We start from the raw sequence: 21,378 nt of genomic DNA on the forward strand, positions 1-21,378 counted from the left end.
GGATGAATTTAGAAATCACTTTCACAAGATTAACCATAACAACATTAACATGGAACCTAAAGATAAAATAAAGGAGTTTATAACCACAAACATGAATAAAAAGCTTAATAAACAACAGATTAAACTATTGGACAAGAGTATTTCATATACAGAAGTTATTACACAAATAAATAAGCTTAAATCAAACAAAGCACTGGGTAATGATGGTATTATACCAGAGATATATAAAATCCTTTCTAAAACTACATATTCATTAATACATAAGGTTTTTATTTTGGCCCAAACTGAGTTAATAACCCCCCATCTTGGCAATATACATTTATTTCATCAATTTTAAAACCTAATAAAGATCCAACTAGATGTTCTTCATATCGACCCATCTCATTACTTAATGTTGATTATAAAATGTTTATGAGTATTTTTGCTGATAGATTGAAGACAATCATCCCGGGCATTATAGATATAGATCAGACGGGCTTCATTGTAAACAGAAATACTTTTGATAATATAAGAAGAACTTTAACATTAATTGATTTTGCAAATAGGAAAAAGAAAGATTTAACACTTATTAGTCTTGATATAGGTTCAGCATTTGATTCAGTAAGTTGGGACTATCTGTTTACCTTACTGAAATGCACAAACTTCTCTGATGCATTTGTAAATTTAATTGAGCATTTATACAAAGGAACGCTGGCTTATATTAAGGTAGGAACATATGTTTCACAAAAAATAGCCATTCTTAAAGGTACAAAGCAAGGATGTCCACTTTCTCCACTATTATTCACTTTAGTAATGGAGCCTTGGGCTAATTTGATTAGAAACAGTACTGACATAGAGGGTTTTGAAATAGACGAAAATACAACATCAAAAATTTAACTTTTTGCAGATGATGTTCTAATTACATCAGCAGGATCTAATTCTTCTATGCAGTCTTTATTTGATAAAATGATGAATTTTAAAAGTATTTCTGGTTTAATATTCAATGAAGAAAAAACTAAAATACTACCTATATATACACGAAAAAATATTCTCATTAGTGATTTTACTAAATATGTACCCAATTCAGGTCAGATAACTTATTTAGGTATAATACTATCTAAAGATATTAAATCTATTATATATAATAACTATAATACCTGTTTTCTTAATATACAAAATCTTTTTAATACCTGGAATAATATGTTTTTTACTGTGGAGGAGAGACTTACAATTATTAAAATGATAATATTCCCCAAGATTTTATACTTAATACAATCAATAATACTTTCACCTACAAAAATAATTATCAAGAAACTGAATACACTAATGTTAAATTTCTTATGGGCACCTAATAGACCTAGGATTGCATTAAAGAAACATACTAATAACTGGTCTCAAGGGGGTATTTCTTTTCCAGACTTTAATTTATATATTATCTCTTCTATTATAAAAGTTATTACTTTATTAATAGATCAGTCATATATCGCAAAATGGAAATATTATTGGGAGCTAATTAGTATGCACTTCATGAAAATCTCCTTAACACATAAAAATATGATTGTAAATAACTCCATGTTGTGGTTGCTAAAGGAAATTTGTACTTCACCTATTACACCTAAACATATGGTTTGTTACCCATTAAATATTATTATTAGTTATCGTAACTTTATATTCATGCACCCTAAGTATAGGGAATGGAATTTTATTGTATTCCCTATAATGTATACTCAGGGTATGCTTATGTCATCTACTTCTGAAGGAGCTCATTTAGCTATAGATAATGATCTAAAGTACTGGTATCAGCTGATATCTGATAATAAAGTTAAAAATCTAGATTTCTTAAAACAAGAATTTGATCTAAGAGAAACTTGCTGGTTAGAGGTTCAGATCTTTAGACAACATCTCATTGATAGAATAGATCTAATGTCTATAACAGTTAAAGAATCTATTCCAAAACTGATTGATTACTTGATATTAAATTTACAGCATAAAGTTTCTGATAAAGGTAAACTTTCATATATACATAAAATTATCAGACAAGAAACTTTTTACAGTGTAGATTCACACTGGAATTATTTCACCTCTATTAATGGGGACCCACCAACTCAACAAGATAAACAATATATATTGGAATCTGCTTATAGAACTACATCTTCCATTGTCTGGAGACTTTATACATGGAAATTTTTACATAGATCTTTTATACACCTTTGATGATGAATAAAATAAATAATAAAGATAATCTATGTAAGAGATGTAATGTAGAAATTAATGCTGACTGGGCTCATATGTTTTATGACTGTATGAAGTTGAAAGAATACTGGAAGTCAATTAATGAATTTTTGCAGGCTCTTTTTACAGATAATTTCATTATTTCTAAGTCTCTTATATTATTCAACACACCTGTACCTCAATGTGTTAAAAAGATTAAGCTTCCCTTGTTATGGTCTATCATAGCAGTGGCCAGGAAAATAATAACTAGAAATTGGATTTCAGATACACCTCCTTCGTTCAATGAATTTAAAAATGTTATGAATATAATGTGCCATATGGAAATAAGCACAATTAGAATGAGAACAACTAGAAAAACATCATATTATATTGTATGGGATAATTTACAAAATTTGTTAAAAAAATTCTAATTTCAATAGCACGGTATTTTAGTTTAATTAATTGATCTGATTGTAGTGGATGTCTTTGTAAATACTTTAGTTGTTTTGTTGAATATTATAATAATACCTATTTTTAATTACTTGTATAAAATTGTTATGATATTTCTCTTATATGTTAAAACAATAAACCTGTTTTGAAAAAAAAGATGTAAATTTACTTCAAACAGAATCTTCCAGCTCAACTTAGCCACTGAATTCTCTTAAGTTAACAACTGATACTATTGTAAACCTCTAATCTAGTAAACTGCTTTTATTCCTTTGTATAAAACTAACATTTTTTACCATAACTAATTAAAAAAATGCATTCATTGGTATTGTTTTGGTACATTTGAAAGTATGTGAATTATATATGTTTAAATATGGATTAAACCCACATTTCTAATATCTGACTTCTACATAATTTGTCTTAATCCTGTATTTTTACACTTTGCTATTTTTCTCATTATTGGTAGGTGGTTTGGGTTGTGGTTAAAATGGTTCTTGGATCCGACCACCTACTTTGTTAATAAAGTAAAATAAAAAATAAATAAACATATCACCAAATATCCTGTAATTCTTATTATATAAAAATGCACATTTCAGTAGCATATGGTTAAACACAGAGCTTCGTATATTTTAAGGTATATAGTTTATAAGCTGTAATACTTTATTTTGTTTTATTTAACCTTTGTTGACCAGGACATTTTGACTAGCACAGAGCCTATTTTCAGCGGACGCCCAGAGAGAAACACTCCAGACACATCTTTGGAATGTGGGAGAAAAACGGCGTACCCAGAGGAAACCCACATGAACGCATTTAGGACATTCAAACTCCACACAAAAGGCACCCTAGCCAAGAATTGAACCAGATAACCTGTTGCTGTGAGGTGACAACATTAACCACTACACCACTGCGCAACTCAATACTATTTTTACCATTTCATCATTTCAATGCAGTATTCTATCTGAGTATACTAACTGGTGTCCAGGAATACCACAATGAATTATTGCAGTCTTTTATTGTTGTAAAATGTTTAAAAATTATTTAGTAAAGTCTTTCAGGTGAGTAAGGAGGCAATAACATGAGAAAATTTCTAGTTGGTGTGACAACAAGCAAATCATGGACTTTTGAAGAAAACCTGTCTTGTTTCAGAGCAGGTGTAAGAATTGTTTTTTTTTCATTGTTTTCAGGTACTGGTACAAGCACACAATTCTCAACACCAGTTCCCACAGGTGGATCAGGTATGTCACTGATAGCAAACAGACAGGCCTCTTTGTAGCTCAGCAATATCTTCTACCTTGTTTTCTGGTTCACAGCCTCATTCTGTCTCTGTGACTCTTGCTCAGATTTGATCAGCATGACTCCTCACTGATGATCCATGACCAATAACAAAGGTCCTGAAAAGCTCTCTGGGAATCTATTTAGGAGCATATAGTTCCTGGCATGCACTTCACCTCCAGTGTGAAATATCTCAACTCTACATGTTTATTGAGAGCCTGATTCTAATCTGAGTGTTTTATCTGTATGCTTTTTTTTTTTTTTTTAACTTTTAAATTTGATAGAATCAAGGCCAATGTTAGTCTCTACAGCTATTATGTCAACCTTTCTCCCACAGACAAACATTTCATTATCTGAGTAGCAATTGTATTTCTGTGTAAGAACCATAACACAGTCTTCCTTTTTCTTTCCTCCATCACTTCAAAGAATAAATGGGCCTTTTATGTCGTCATTATATAAAACATGAAACAGCTGAGGTACTTTAAAGACATGTTCCATTTCTCTTTATTAAATTAGCAACTTCCATGCTCGATAAATGCAATCCATTTATAAACATTAGAATTTCTGGAATACCAAGCATGTTAAAACATTGTCTTACTTTTTCAGTGGTTGAATGAAAAGTAGCAGAATTCTTGGCACACCTACCCATCCATGTTCATAGGTTTGTAGGTAGACACTATGCATGTTCATAGGTTCATAGATTGGTACTAGGCTAACTGCGCTTGTGGGTCAATTACTCCATGTGAGACACAAACCCTGCACCTTGGGTCTATAAGGTAAACACGTTAACCATTATGCCATCCTCCCACCCTTAGGTGGGTATATATTCATAAAGACCATATAGGAACCTAGCCAAAATGTCAGTGCATGCAGACCTTGGGTTTGCTATGTTTCTACTGTGCTCACTATTTTTTTCAAGGAGGGCTACACAGGCTACCCAAGGATGAATTTATGAAAAACCCATCCTCACACTTGCTTCCCTCTTCCTCCTGCTTCTCTTCTCTACTTTACTTACTCTTTGAATCCACCTGTAGATCCCTCTTCTGCCTTTCCTCACTACTGCACACTACTTTTAAACCCCCTTCCTTTTCTGCCCTCCACACTGCCTCAGGTTATGCCTGCAGTTCTCCACTAGTTATTTATCAGCCTTCCTCTTTTCTGGTCTCTCTCTACTCTTCTCTCCCTGTCCTCTTTGGGATATTCCTAGACTAATTCCTGCATACCCTTCTTTGCTTGTCTTCTGTCAGCTACCCTTTGGCCCTTCTGAAACTCTCCTTATTCTGTGTTACTCCTTCTCCAACCACCTTGGCCAAATTTACATCCTAAGTCAGTGACTGCTATCATTTCTGCTGATCCCCATTGCCCAGTTCATGCACCATCATCCTGAACTCCCTCATTTTCCATGCTAGATTTTCAGTCTTGTGTGAACTACATTCCTAGCCCCCCTGCAACCCTCTCACTGATTTTATAGCCTATTTGTAAAAACAGAATTGCAACATGGCCTATTATACCTAAATAGTATATACCACTGTTCAAGTAACAAATTCTCACTATTCACAAATAAGTCAAATAATTTTGCAGGAGATTCGCTCTACTCCCAGTACCTTGCAAAACTCTGGAACAGTATGCCACACAAATAAAATTTTCTGACAAACTCAGTAGTTTTAAATCACTGCTTAAACAACATTTTAACCAGTTCTGGTCCTGCATGTGCTTATTACCAGGTAAGACTCTGTGCTCACCATATGATACTCTCCAAATACTCTCCTTTAACAGAATACTCTCAACCTCTCACTGAAATGACAAAAAATGTTTATACTTAACTGCTGCCTGTAGAATCCACTAAGTTGCACGTGAGCCTTCTGTTTAGTAACTTCTACCTTCGTAAAATCTTAGAAGGTATAAATATAACTACTGTATATGTATAAGTGTAAATAGAAATGTAACTACTCTATGTTTAACTGGAACTAAGTATAATGCAATGTAAACAAATGGAGCATTTCTTCCCAGTTCTCCACTGAAAATTAATATTACCAATTCTGACTTTCCTGGTAAACAAAGGCAAATAGATAAATAAACAAATATACCCTCAGCCATATTCTCTAAATGGTAACAACATATTTAGGTGTAACAAGATAGATTGTGTCTGATTCTTCTTTAGGATTAAGTTCTACTAGGCACACAGTTGCAATGCTTTTTTTAAAACCTCTTGTCTACCTTAAGAGTTATTTTTGTACAAAAATAGGGTCAGTGCTGTGGGCTTTAAACTGAACAACTAGCAGACATGAACAGGCCAAAGGTGGGATACTGGTGAAAGTTTAATCGGCATATAAATGGACAAATCAAGAGTTACAGATTTGAAGGACAAAGTAGGCAGAGGGTAAGAATGCTGGGAGGAAAGTACAGCAACAGATCTGTTTCCAGAATGAAGATGATCTTTTAACCTACCGAATGTCTAGAATCCTTCATTTTTATTATACCCTCCTCTTGAAATTAAAAGGAAATTAAGCAGCAGTCAAGCATCTTACAAATCGATCTGTCTAAAAACCACGAAAAAAAAAATTTCTTTCTTAACATAACCACCCAAAATGAAGGCAAAATTAGTTCAACAAATCAAGTCATCACAAAATCAAAATGTATTGTCAATGAGTCAGTGAAGTAACTAAAGGTACGGTTATATGTCCAGAATAAAAGGTTGCAACATTTTTCATCCATTGCTTCTAGTTTTCATGAGTCTTGGTAAAATAATAATAATAATAATAACAATAACAATGATAACATTTTTCTGTCCACAGCCAGCCATCATTTGGGTGTTTGAATGAAGGAATAATCAGTAACTGATATTTGGTTGCACACATCGTTTGCTGCTGTATCCTACTGTGCATATGCACACATGCATGTGGGTACACACACACACACACACACACACACACACACACACACACACACACACACACACACACACACACACACACACACACACACATAACTTTCAATAGTTACATTTTATATTCAGATAGGCATATTCTGCATCACTGGAAAGTTGATACCAGTTCTGCAAATTATTTTTAATAACATACAGAGTAAACTAAAACCAACAACTAAAGGTTGAAGGTCTGATTCTGACTTTAGGATATTAGCTAAGCTTAAAATAGCCCTTTAGGGCAGTTAGCCTAGTATTCACTTATGTATTTATATTTTAAGTGGGGTGGGTTTGGCATAGTGGTTAAGGTCTTCACCTCATAAACAGAAAGTAAAAGATTTGATTCTGACCTTGGGTTATTGACTAAGCTTAAAATGGCCCTTCAAGGCAGTTAGCCTAGTATTCACCTCTGAACCTATAGAGTTGTCCAACTGGAGATGTTTAACATCTTTTTAGTGATGAATTCATGGTTTGTCAAGAACGACTACAAAGTGCAGCACAGTAATTACTAATATGAAAACCAAGTGCCCAAGATTGTATTTAATCACCTTTAAAGCAATGTTTTACTTTGTGAATACATGCTGTTAGAAAGTAAGAGATGAAGGATATAAAGAGTAAAAACACTGGAAGTATAAATATTCCTACACAAAGATTACCATTCATTCTTCTGAACACTGTCCCTACTAAAATATATCGTTCCCATTAATGATACTTCTGCTGTTAACATTTCACATAAAGCCCTATAAAAAATATGATGAGTAGAGATTAACCGTTGTACTACAGAAAACACCAAGGCTGCATTTCTTTTATAGGTTTATAGATAAATATTAGGCTATCAGACTGCAGACTATTGTTAAGTCTAGTTATTAACTAGAAGTTAGAATCGAATCCTGTATTTTGTATCTGTTAGGTAAAGACCTTAACCATTATGCCAGCCCCATCATCCTACCAATTCCATTTTCTCACTTGTTCCTCCAACAAGTGCGTCACAGTTCCTGACTGAAGACAGCAAATGCAAAAAAAATCCATAAGAAAAGCAAGCCAAGCAAGATGGCCATCAGGTTAAGTTGGATTCCTACAGCTAAGTGAATAAAATCTATTATAGAACCTTTTAATTATAAATACATACAAACTCCCCTTGCCTAAAAACTTTTGGAACAGCACAGAGAGAGAAAGCAATTAAAATGGCAGTGGATGATTATAGTACCTGTCTCGCTTGTGTTTCTTTCCAATTTTCTTTTTCTTCTCTTTTCTGGAAGATGAGGAACTTTCACGTCTGTAATTATATAAAAAATGTAATGAGCCGAACAAGAATAAGGCTGTAGTATTATTAATACATCTTAGCAATCATAGATTCAGTGAGCAAAGCTAGTGCTGAACCCAAGCCAACAGTTTTCACAATATACAGTTTTTAAGCTAGTGAAGGCTACTGAAGATTCCAAATGATGTCACTGTGCAGAGAATCCTGCAACAAGCTTACATGATCTCGTAGAACTTGCCAAGGAATTAAAGACTTTCTTCTTACAGTATACAGTGATATTTTGAAACAGGTTTTCTTGTACAAATTAGATCTCCAGAAATCAAATTTTAGTATATGTGGCCTAAGTTATTTTATAGTGTGCACACACATGGTCCATCATACAACGAAATGCAGAAAATTCTGTCAGGAACCAGCACTTAGCTGCTCAGTTGTATAACACACATCTAGATTCGACAAGAGTATAGAGATGCTGTGCAAGTCTTTGTAGGACACTAGATTTCCCATCTGAGTAAGATATGGATCAAAGGTCTAAAAATTTAAAATGTCATGACTTGGGAAAACGTGGAGCCCAAATGATTGAAAATCAAAACTTACATATATTAAGTCCAATATTGCCCTTTCTTGTAAAAGTTATTTTTCCCCAAGGTGTAGTGATCTTGGAGTAATATATGTATGTTTATAGAAAAAGAGTGACATTCAGTATTCGCTGTCTTTTTTTTTTTTTTGGTATTTTGAGACTTTGCATTCTGAGTCTCGACATGTCAGTAGGGAGCTGGAGTTAAATACAGGTGTTCAAACAAGAAATCTTGACTGAAACCTAAGACAGATTTATTTTCTCCTTGGTACCAGACGATCCTGGATAACTTTTACTGTTACATGTATTTCAGGCTACTGATAGCAAATAATTAAAACTCCTTTCTACTGATACTGACATTTCTTAGCTTTCCATGATCATCTAATCTCTGTTTACAAGCTATATCCCTCCTTGTATTTTCTGAGCTGGTGGTGCCCACCTAGTACAACAGTTCTTGGCCTAGTAGATCGGCAACTGCCTCTTGCTGCATGTATCCACTGAAATGTAAACGTCATCATTCCAACCACCACCTGCAGTTTCCAACCTAAGTATACCCTAACTGGTTTTATTAGAATTTCCCCTCCCTTGTTTCAATGCATGCACATATAGACATGAACTGCCAGAACTCCCATGTGTATCTGTTGAAAATCTGCGATAAGCAAAGCATAGGACAAAATTCTGTATAAAGTGCTAGGATTCCTTCAATGCACAAAGAGTTAATGGAGGTACTTGGGTAGATAACAAGCTGATATTTGCATGAAGCCATTACCTTTAAGCAAACTTGATTTGTTCTATACTGATATCTATGGAATATATTTCCCACAAGCAAAAATAGAAAAGTGCTTAATCAGAATAACTCACTACAGATTTGTAACTGGTAGCTAAGGCATTTGAAGGCTAAGTTTAGTTCTGCCTTCTGAAATGCCATCGGCGACCTTCCCTTTTGTACTGCCCTATGAGAATCCCTGCTTTCTATGGCATACATACATTCTTATGGCATGCTGAGATTTATGACCCCTAGCATGTATACCTCCCATGGCATGAACGTCCATGATCTGCCATTTTCCTCTTTGACACACGCTGCCTTCCTCAGGATGCACTACCTTAATCATTCATGGTTTGTAGAGTTGCTGCACAGGATGCATTATTATACTCCCCCTGCAGCATGCATTACCTTTCATGGCTGGCTGTACATTCCTATTATTTCTATGTAATACCTTCCATGCTGATATTCTTTGCCCATAATTAGATTAACTACCTTCTATGGCATAATATGCCTCATGAATAATTACAAGAACTTCTTTCCATGGTAGAGCAGCATGTTTGCCTTTTTTGGCATGCTCTGACTTACTCTCACATGTCATACATTAATTTCAGTAACACAGGCGGCCATGCTTCCCCATAGTGCAGTGTGTTACTACTCCATGGCATGTACTGCTTACTGCCAGCAGGATGCACTGCCTTTTAAAGCTCAATCTGCCTTACAGGCTTTTCATAGGAAGTTACTAAGCTATTCGCCCTGAGTTCATTATAAGCCTAGCCAAGAGTTTAGCCCATGTTTAAACAAGTCAGCACCCAAAGCCCCTGTCCAGCAGGGACACAGGTGGAATTCCAGGGGTGTGTTTTCTGTTTCTCATCCAGTTATCCAGGTTGGGCTTGAAAAAGGATAATGAGGTACTCGCTTAATGTGGAGAGGGAGTCTATTCCACAGATGGGGAGTCTCTGGGATATAAATCTGTCCCGCTAACAAGTACTATTGATGTCACAGACCAAGTTGAGGCTGTGCATGTGGGTTACTCAAGTGGAGTTTGACTTGCAGATATGCAGCAGTCCCATCAAGGTAGGATCTGAGGTTGCTTTGTATTCCACACAGAGGTCACCACTGAGGAGTCTGTATGAAACTGAGTAGAGGGACAGGGCTTTTAGCCTATCTGTGTAGGGTAGATGTTTGAAGCCCTGGATTCTTCTGGTGAAGAACCTCTGTGGTCTCTTCAGCTGCTGCATGTGCTTTGTGAGGTACTCAATAAGTGGCCTTATAAGGAAAGAATACAGGGATGTTATGATCTCCTTGTCCCTGGATGAGATACCCTTACTTATGAGGTGGGCCATGTAGAAAGCTTTCTGTACAACGGCAGCAATATGGTGGTCAAAAGTCAGGCTGCTATCAAACTGGGTGCCCAAATCCCTCATGACTGATAGGACATTGTTATTAATGTGATAATATGTTGGGATGTCCCTCTCCCCAAAGGGGATGATGATGCATTCTTTGGCATTCAGCTTGAGCCCATGTTCCTGGCACCAGTCATTTGTTTGGGAGAGACCATCTTAGAGGACATCCACATCACTTGGGGAATTGATGACCACGCCCAGCTTGCAGTCATAACCCACTGGTTTTGGCCTGCACCTCAGAGAAGTATATCCCAAATAACAGAGGTCCCAAGACCAATCCCTGGGGTATGCTGCTCATTACAGGTCTACTGCTTGAGGTGGTTTCCCCTATTTTGATTAGGTGGGTTCTGTCAGTGAGCTAGTTTGCTACCCATCTGGTAACATATGGATTTATGCCTAGTTGAGAGAATTTATCTGTTATGTTCGAGTGGGTAATAGTGTCGAAGGCTTTGGCCAGGTTCCCCTCGTCCATGGCTTTGGTGACTGTCTCAAGGAAGTCAACCAGATTTAACAAACATGATCTCCCCTTGACAAAGCCAAATCATGTGGGGTCAAGTGTTTGAAGTTTGCCAATGTCCCTGTTAATGAGGTCCATGATAATCCATTCCATGGCCTTGCAGATCAGGCTAGTTAGGCTGATGGGTCTATAATTTCCTGGATCGGTGAATGCTCCACCTTTCCGTAAAGGGATAACAGTGGCTGTCCTCCACTCGGCTGGGACAAAGCCAGTACTCAGACTTTGGTTGAATGGGGTGCTTAATGGTGCTGCAAGTTCATGCCTGAGTTCATGTAGGATGCAGCCTGGGATGTTAGCGGGTCCCGTGGAGGCTGTATTTTTTGCCTTTGAGAGGGCAGTGATGACCTGTTCCCTAGAGATAAGGGGAGGGGTCAGGTACTGGGGATGTCCTTATTTACTGATGGGGGGGACAAAGGGGTGAAGTTTTCGCTGAATCTGTCAGCCAGTAGGTTGGCTATATCTACTGCATTTGTGTGTGTGGTGTCCTTGACCACCAGTTCTGAACAGATCTGGGTGCTTCCTTTGAGACTGTGGAAATATGTGAAGAAGGCCTTATGATTGTCTCTAGTAGATGTGGCCAATTTGGACTCGAAGTTGACTTTAGAGGATTTCACTAGTGTTTTTATTTGCTTGTTCAGGCTAAGGAGAGATTGCTTCCAATTGGGCACCTGCTCCTTTCTGTCCCTGGACAGCAATCTTTTTTTCCTTTTGTTATATAGTTTATTTATTGCAGATGTCCACCAGACAGGTTTACTCTTCCTTGCGGATGATGATTTTTTTCCTGTCGGGTATTCCTGATTCCATGTATCTAAATAAATGCTCGTATAGCACTTTGGTGTAGTTTTAGACATTGGTGCCAGTTCCTACAGAGGGGATGGGGCTGTGAAGCTGTTTATACTATCCCTCAGGAGGTTGTAATCACCTTTGGAGAAGTTTTTTTGTTTGACTCTTGCTAGAGGGGGGTCAGGGGACATGGCAACTTCAAAAGTGACTGCTTTATGGTCGGATCTTACCAGGGAGGATGATACTGTAGGGGTGCTGCAGTGGTTACTCATGTTGGTTAATACCAAATCCAAGATATTATCACCTCTTGTTGGGGTATCAACTAGCAGTTCCAAGGCATTTGCATTGATAAAATCGAGGAATTTTTGGGCATTTTTGTTCTGGCATGAGTAGTTTTTCCAGTCTATAGTTGGGTAGTTAAAGTCACCCAGGATCAAGGTAAAGGCTTGAATCTTGATAGATTCAAAGAGGTCCAGATTGGTGGAGTGGGCATCTTGAGTCAAATTTGGGGGCCTCTAGCTAGCTATGATTTGAATAGGGATCTTGTCAATAGTTAACTGCACCTGGAGTGTCTCCTCTGCATCATACTGTTTGACCAGCCTGGAGGTGTGTGTATCTTTAATATATATTAAAACTCCACCTACCTTGGCTTTGCTGCCCACAGTTTGGAGTCTGAATGTATGATAGAATGAGTAACCAGATAACACTGGGGTGCTCTCCACAGCCTTGAACCAGGTTTCTGTGACTGCACAAATAGCATCTTCCAGGGTTAAGAATGCTTGCGATGAGTGCAGTTTAGGTTCATAGGTGTGTACTAGGCTAATGGCCCTGGAGCCTTTACAAGCCTAGCCCATAGGATTACCCCGGTATTGTGCCACCCGACCTTAGTTCCCAGTGCCTCTGTTGAGTAAAGCCACTAGAGTGATCCCTGGGGTGAATTTTCTATTTCCCATCCCCTCATCAAGATTTCTCTTGAAGAGGGCCAGTGAGGTGCTCTGCTTGACATGTATGGGAAGTCTATTCCATAGCATGGGCAGTCTCTGGGTTATGAACCTGTCGCTCCAGCATGTTCTGTTGATTGTGGTAATGAGACTGAGGTCTCTGGAGTGTGTGGTGTGGAGGGATTCAGATTTCTTCAGATGTAGCATTTCTATAGGTTCATGTTTAGACTATTAGCATTTAACAGCATGACCTTTAATTTGCGTTTTGTTGAAATTTTTATGTTGGTAGCATTGACCTCATGACTTTTCCTTAAAAAGGCACTATGCAGAGGCAAGGGCCTTTTCCAGAAGCCTGAATCCCAAGTAAGACAGATGCAGGCCATCTCTATCAAAGCATCATGTTCTATCGATCATATCTTCCCAGGCTGTCAGATATTGGCTCCCCCTGGAATAACACCAGAAACTAAGCCAGTTGTTAAAGTCAATCATTTTCTGTTTGTATTGAGGCATCATTCTGGGTGGTGGCAGAATGCTGCTTAAGGCTAGGGACATAACTGCCTGGTACACATATTCAGTGAGCTCAATCATGTCTGTCTTTATATAGTCCAGGAAGGTACAGCTCAAGTCGTTCACCCAACATGGACCAAGACAGAGTCATAACAGTACTTGTTGAGAAACTTGAGTGCGTGTGATATGGCAGATTCTGGCACTTGACAAACAACTAACCGTGACTTTCTCCTTATCCAGCCTGGCGAGAGGCACATCTGTGTGTCTCACAATGGAGTCTCCTATGACTAATATGTTGGGTTTATGGTTAGGCCTTAGTGGTTGCAAGACACAGGTGTGTGGACTGTGTGTGGTACGTGGTGTGGAGGGTTGTGGAGTTCGCGTGTGTTTTTGCCTCTAAGGTCTTCTTTGTTTGGGTTTGTTTTTGTTGAGAACCTCCACATATGTGGGTGTGTGTTGTGTAGTTGTGGGTGGTGTTTGAGGTATAGTGATTGTGTTGACAACCTTCTCAGTGCTAGATATATTGGCTTGTGAGGGAGAGAGCACAGACTTCAGGATCTTAATGTAATTGCATCACTCACAAATTGTGTTCCTAGGTGGTAGTAGTAGATGGTTGTCTGTGTACATGAGGCAGTTGCTACACTGTCTTAGGCTGCCCATATCAACCAGGCTGGCAGGACAAAATGTAGGAAATTGTCCATCCATATTTGTCAGAATCTGAGGGAGAGAAGCCAGGGAGAACTAAGGGGTAGGCCTAAAGCCCAAAACTAAGAGGCTTAAAATAACAATTACAATTTAAACAGGCTAAAAACAAACAGTAATAAATGCAGCAGAAAAGATGCAACTAAACACTTTAGAGAACAACTGTTGCATGCAACACTTAAAATGGGGAACAGCAACATCTGTGCAGTGACAGAGACCTGTTTCAAGGCTCCAGAGAGCACCCCTGCATTAACAGGCTATAATTCATACCACACCTTTCGGCCACCTAACCTGGACCGAAACACTAAAGGCAGAGGCGTGTCTATATTCATTAAGGATACCCACACCTCCAGGCTAGTTGCTCAGCATAATGCATCCGAGATTATCCAAGTGCAACTAATCTTGGCAAGACCGCAATCCAAACTGTAGCTTGCTACAAATCCCCCACCATGCCCCAGGATTCCCACTCCTTATTTCTTGATACACTGAAAAATATTAGGGTACAACCTAACACCCTAATAATGGGCGATTTCAACTACCCCACCATTAACTGGGAAAACTACTCATGTACCAACTCTTGTGCTCAACGATTTCTGGAATTCATAAATTCCAATGCCTTTGTCTCAACTTATCGACACCCCCACCAGGGGCAGCAATATCCTAGACCTGGTCATTACCAACATGGGCAACCAGTGTTCCACACCAGAGGTCAGCTCCTCGCAGGGTCAGATCCGACCACAAGCTAATCACCCTAGACATCCACATCCCACCCCACCCCCCATTAGGGAAACCACCGTAAAAATTTTCACCAACGCCAACTTCACTCTTCTTAAGACAGAAGTGGCAAACTTCACGACACCCATGCTGACAGACAATAAAGGTACGACTGCTGAATCCTATACAAATGCACTTTATAAGCACTTACACAAGTGCATGGATCGTGCAATCCCTAACAGAACCAAGATGCTATCTTTCAAAAAAAGGAAGCCAATCTGGTGGTCCTCTGCCATAAACAAACTCTACAACAGAAGAAAGAAACTGTTACAAAAAAAGAGTAAAATCCAATGATTGGAGGAACTCCCTGGTCAGCCTCAGTAACAAGCTGAGATCCCTCATAAAATCCTCCAAAGCTAGTTATGAAGACAAAATCGCCACTGATTCTAAAGACAATCACAAAGCATTCTACAGCTATGTCAAGAATCTCAATGGCAACACTCACATCTGCTCTGAGTTACAGCACAATGGCACTAAATATACAGAACCAACTGATATTGCCAACATCCTGGCAGATAGGTTCAGTGCTAACTTTACCCCTCTCTCACCCCCTAAAGGGCCCATTTCTAGATTGGTAGAATACAAAGTTCCTGTAATCATGGCTGCACAGGTAAAAAACACACTCTCCAAAGCCAAGAACACAGCATCCATGAGACCTGACAACATCCCAGGCTGTGTTCTACACGAACTATAGAACGAACTGGCACCCCACCTAAGTACTATGTTCAATCATAGCCTCACCTCAGGCCTTGTGTCCACTGAATGGTGTACAGCAACAGTTATCCCACTCCACAAAGGGGGAGCTAGCACGGACCCCAGGAACTACCGCCCCATTAGCCTGACGAGCCTGGTCTGCAAGGCTATGGAATGTATCATCATGGAACTTATAAACAATGACACTGGTAATCTCCAAACTCTGGACCCTACCCAGTTCGGGTTTGTAAAAGTCAGATCATGTGTCCTAAACCTGACAGACTTCTTTGAAGTGGTCACCAAAGCCGTAGATAAGGGTAAGGTGGTTCACACAGCCTATCTAGATCTCGCCAAGGCTTTTGACACCACCCCCCACTCTGGAATTATAGATAAACTCACTAAACTAGGTATAAATCCCTATATCACAAGATGGGTTGCTGACTGGCTCACTGACAGAACCCACACTGTGAAAGTAGCAGACACTAAATCCAACTTCAGACCAGTGACAAGTGGAGTACCACAGGGTTCAGCCCTGGGTCCTCTCCTGTTTGGTATCTACTTCTCTGAAGTACAGAATAACACAGAAGGTCTTTGGCTAACAAAGTTCACAAATGACTGCAAACTAGGAGCCATAATCAAAACTCCTAACAATGTGGACATCCCACAAAAGGGCGTCACTGAGACAGATGCCTGGTGTCAAAGCCATGGCCTCAAGCTCAATGCCAAAAAGTGCATTGTCATCCTTTTTGGTAAAAACTCTGTACCCATGAACTACCACATAGGCAGTAGTCTACTTAACACCGAAAGTGTGATAAGAGACCTTGGGACACAGGTGGACAGTAGTCTCTCCTTTGATAATCACATCGCCACAGTAGTCAGGAAATCCTTCTATGTGGCACACCTCATCACAAAAGGTTTCTCATCCAGGAAAAAAAGAGGTCATTGTTCCCCTCTACTCATCACTCATTAGACCCATTATAGAGTACAACGCCCCTTTTGGTATGTACCTCACAAGACATCTACAACAACTGGAAAGGCCGCAGAAATACCTCACAAAGAGTATTACCAGCCTCAAACAGATGCCCTATGCAGACCATCTCAAAAAACTCCAGCTTTAGTCCATCGCATATCACCTACTCAGAGGCGATCTCTGCCTAACATACAAAGCTATGTCAAACCCAGAGCTGTTGGACATGCTCACCTTAAAAAAATCCCAATCCCTCCAAGCTACACACTCTAGGGACCAAAACCTTGTCACCGCAATAAACAGAACATGCTGGAGGGATAGATTCCTGTCTCACAGACTTCCCATACTCTGGAAAAAACTACCTATCTATATCAAACAAAGCTCCTCATTAGCACTCTTCAAGAAAAATCTTGATGATTGGATGGGAGATAGGAAATTCACCCCGGGGATCACTTCTGTGGCTCTGCTCGACAGTGGCACAAGAAAATAATTTTCTTGGGTGGCGAAAGCCAGGGTACCGTTTGGCTAGGCTTATATAGGCCCTAGGGCCAATAGCCTAGTACCTACCTATGAACCTATGAACCAATGCATTCTATAGCATTCTGTAGCATGCTCTACCTTACACCTAATTGCATTCACTGCCTTCTTTGTCATGGTCTGCCTTGTATCATGTAGAATGGACTCCCCTGCAATGCATGTTGATTACTTCATATTATGCAATGCCTTCCCTAGCATGATCTGCTTAATTTCCTCAAATTCTCACTGCCTAACCTTACACCTGCCTCCATGCTCTGCCCTTTGTGACACATTACACCATACGCCCATATGGGTATAATGTCATCCACTACATGCTTGGCCTTTCCATCCTAAATTATAAAGCATATTCCATGCAATGCTGTGCTTTATGTGTGGTCTGCCTTATACAAAGATGCACATATGAACTTTCCTTGCATACTCAGCCTTACATCAAGTTTTATGTAATGACTTCCATAGTATGCACAGCCTTACATCTTAATGCAAGTACTGCTTTCCATCACCTTTTCTACCTCTCTGTTGTTGATGACCTTCTCTACCTCACTGCTGTCCATTGACCTGTTGTGCATCACTGCTGTCCATAACCTTCTCTATCTCACTGCTGTCCACAACCTTCTCTGTCTCACACCCAACTGTCTGCATTGTCTTCTGTGACCTGTTCTATCTCACTATCCCATATTGCCTTTCAAGAAAAAGATTTCTGTACTTTGCCATGTATATAGAGCCTTACTCCCTTGGAATAAGTACTATGATCCATGCAAGGCTGTACTTTACAATCAGATGTATGCATTGATATTATTAGTAAACGCATTTTACACTTCACACACTTCCTTTAATGGCTTCCTGTGTCATATAACACTACCTTTCTACCTTGCATCATACACTCCCTTCTATATGTATTTGTTGGGTTACACAGTATGTTGATGGACATGTTCCTTTGCACTGGTACAACTCATACAGCTGAGAGCACTTCAAGATCAAAATCAGCAGGCTACATGTATCCATTTACAAGCAACCACCAGTAGCCAGTGTTGTACTTCTCTACATGATATTGGTTCAGTTTGTGCATGTGATGCCTTGATGGAACAAGGTGTGATAGTTCATGGTTCATGAATGAAATTTAGTGAAAGTAATGCCATCAATGAGCATGCAGGCATGCATATCAGTATAATGTGTCCTTTATTGCATGACATCAGTTTCACAGTTAATTTGGACACTGTTATTGGCACTTCTGCTCATGGTCTAGCATGAATCCCTGCACTATATGCATACTTTAATTCTGTAGCAGCAAAAACATCTGGACTGTCACATTGGCTTTTACATTTCCCTTCTCCTGCACATCTTCTGGAATTCTGGGACCTTAATTTGAATTTATGTGAAGACAGCTTTTGTGCTTTAAAGAAATTGTAATATCAGAGTAGGACAGTGTCTTCCTTTTAATGGATTTGACTGCTTCTCACACATGTGCGTGCATGCACACACACACACACACACACACACACACACACACACACACACACACACACACATATATATGCACACACAATTGCTATCATTGTTGTTTGTTTGGAACACATAAATGTTTGTGTTCTTTTAGATTCAACTTCCTAATTTAAGACTGTTCAAACTACTGTCATTATAGTCCATAAATGTCCATACTGATCAACTGCAGCCATTTGACTGCATACACCCCAAATGTCTGATGTCTGTGACTATGATGAAAAAAGTCACAGTAAAGTATTCCAACTTCCTTTGCATAAATGCACTCTAGTCCTAGGAAGCCAGACTAATGAATGTTTAAATTGATCCTGATAGCCAGAGTCATCTAGTCTCATTCATAGATAGGCTCTGTACTCAGCAATTAGAGCCTCACTATTGACTGTGTACAACTTAGAGGTCTGATTGTGGTAAAGATAAATAATCAATTATGGATTTGATGTATTTCAAGTTTGTTTCACACAAGCACACAGTGGCCCAAGTATTTCAACTTATTTTACACAAATGCACACTAGATCTCCAAAGCTAGAGTGTTTAATGACAGGAAAAAAGAGGGTAAACTGGACTTAGTTGCAATCATCCACACACAGTCCCCATCTCCATCCAGCAGTTATAGCAATGTTCTTGTATACAAAATATTTCCTCATGATAAGAATAATACCGCTCAACCTTTTAGTACAGGAATAAAATACAAAGACAAAAAAATAATGAGGGGCAAACGCCTTGAATCAGAGACGGTGCTCATATACTTAAAAAAGGTAACCATTTTTAAATTAGCAAGCATTTTCTGAAGTATACAAAGTCTGAAACTCAAATGTCTGACATTATTTAGTCATGGCAGTTCTCAATGATTTGCCAGAAACCTCAAATTTTATGTGGAACATATCAAAAATATGATGCAGAATCAGAGCCAGAGAACAGCTAAGAACTGTATAATTTCAACGTTATTTTACTTGAGCAAATGCCACAAGTATTCAAAATATTTCAAGCAAATGTACATTACTCATGGAAATTCAGACAGTTAACTGAGCAAGTGACCTCTCAACCTCTTAGCACATAATAAAGTCAAATAATTATGACTGGGAGAGGCCTAAAATCAGGAGCAGATTTTAAATATTGTTCATCTGTACTTAGAAGGTTGCTAGAATAACACTTTTTTGCATTAGCATGGATTTTCTGTAGGGCATAAAATCTGAAAAGTCAAACATGTCATCATTTAGAGACTGCAATCTTCTATGAATTGACAGAAACGCTACAAGTTGCATAAGCAACAGACAAATATATGAAGCAAAATCAGGGACATTTGGTGAAACCAGAGACAGTTTCAGTTTTGTTTCACTTGAACAGTAGCAGAGAATGAATATTCCAAACTTATTTTAAGTTCTGTAAATCCACATTTTCAAATGAGCAAACAACAAGACAGTACATTGCTTTATCCAAAGCTAGCTATACTCCTCATTAGTGACTGTAACCCTCAAAGATTTCCTAGAACACCACAAACTGTATGAGTCACAGATCAAAAATAACAATCAAAATTGTTCAACATAAAACAGTAGCCGTGCAGTAAAACAGTCTAATTTATCTCACAGAAATTCAGACTTTGAATCTAGCAAATAACATGCTTCTTTTATCTACAGGCAGCCCACAGCTCATAACTCCCAACTTCTTTGTTCAAGAATGCTGGACAAAGCCAAAAGTAATTGAGCTTTTCTGGTTTAGTGACAGACATTGGTTAAACATCCATTAAAATAAAGGAGTAGTATGAAACTGGAATGTCTGATATTATTGACTGACTGCAATCCTCAGTAATTTACCAGAAAATCAAAACTTTTATGTGCGACAAGATAAAAATATGATGCAAAAGCAGGGCAAAATGCCAATAAAAATGGACAGGTGAAAGGTATGGCAAAGTCCCACTATTCTGCAATTCTCAATATATCTGGTTGCCTGTAAGGAAAAAAAAAAACAGCTTCCCTCATGAGAAAAATTGTTTCTTTTATAAGTAGTTTGCAGGCCTGTGGTCCAAGAGAAGCCTAGCCCAGTTTCCCAATTGCCCCAAAGTTTTGGTTAAGCGACTTGCTGAAAGTCACACAGAAAGCAAATGAAGAGTGAAGTAGTCAAATCCTGTACCTAGGAACCAGCATGTTAATAGCTCACAGCCCCAATTCTCTCTGCTAACTGCTAGACTTTACAAAAATGATCTATAGAATGTTGAAAAAAATCACATTAAATACAGAGTACTTCAATTGACCCATAAAATGATCAAAAAACCTTAAAAAAGGAAAAAAAAATCTGATCAACTATTAAAGATCACGTACTACATGCCTAGTGACCACCATCATTTTTTACTGCAAAACCAATAATGCTTCCCTCTTCATTTGAAAATAAAAACCTAGATCCACAGAACTTGGAATACAATGCATTCACAGCTGGTCCACAGCTCCTCTTACTAAGTTGTGTTATATCTGGGTTCCTCCCAGTACAAAAAAAAAAATAAACTAATATTTACCTTACGTTACTGCAACCTCCTGCTGCACCTCCAAGCCAAGAGTTCCCACACACTACAATGCTCCACTCTATTATTATTTATGAGCTTTCTGTTCATTACATGGGAAGATGCCAAGCAG

The 21,378-nt window shown here is 38.5% G+C and overlaps 1 protein-coding gene across 1 annotated transcript in view; it reads right to left on the reverse strand.

Moving 5' to 3' along the window:
* The window catches only part of LOC122809275 (serine/arginine repetitive matrix protein 3-like), a 1,071,439-nt gene that overhangs the window by 90,172 nt on the left and 959,889 nt on the right, over positions 1–21,378 (reverse strand). Inside the window, exon 6 of the mRNA XM_044080656.1 lies at positions 8,040–8,108. Within this exon, the coding sequence (XP_043936591.1) occupies positions 8,040–8,108 (69 nt within the window). The remainder of the gene's footprint in view (positions 1–8,039; positions 8,109–21,378) is intronic.

This window comes from Protopterus annectens, chromosome 8.part0, assembly GCF_019279795.1.
Source record: "Protopterus annectens isolate FY-2018-M chromosome 8.part0, PAN1.0, whole genome shotgun sequence".
In the NCBI taxonomy this organism is placed as follows: Eukaryota; Metazoa; Chordata; order Ceratodontiformes; family Protopteridae; genus Protopterus; species Protopterus annectens.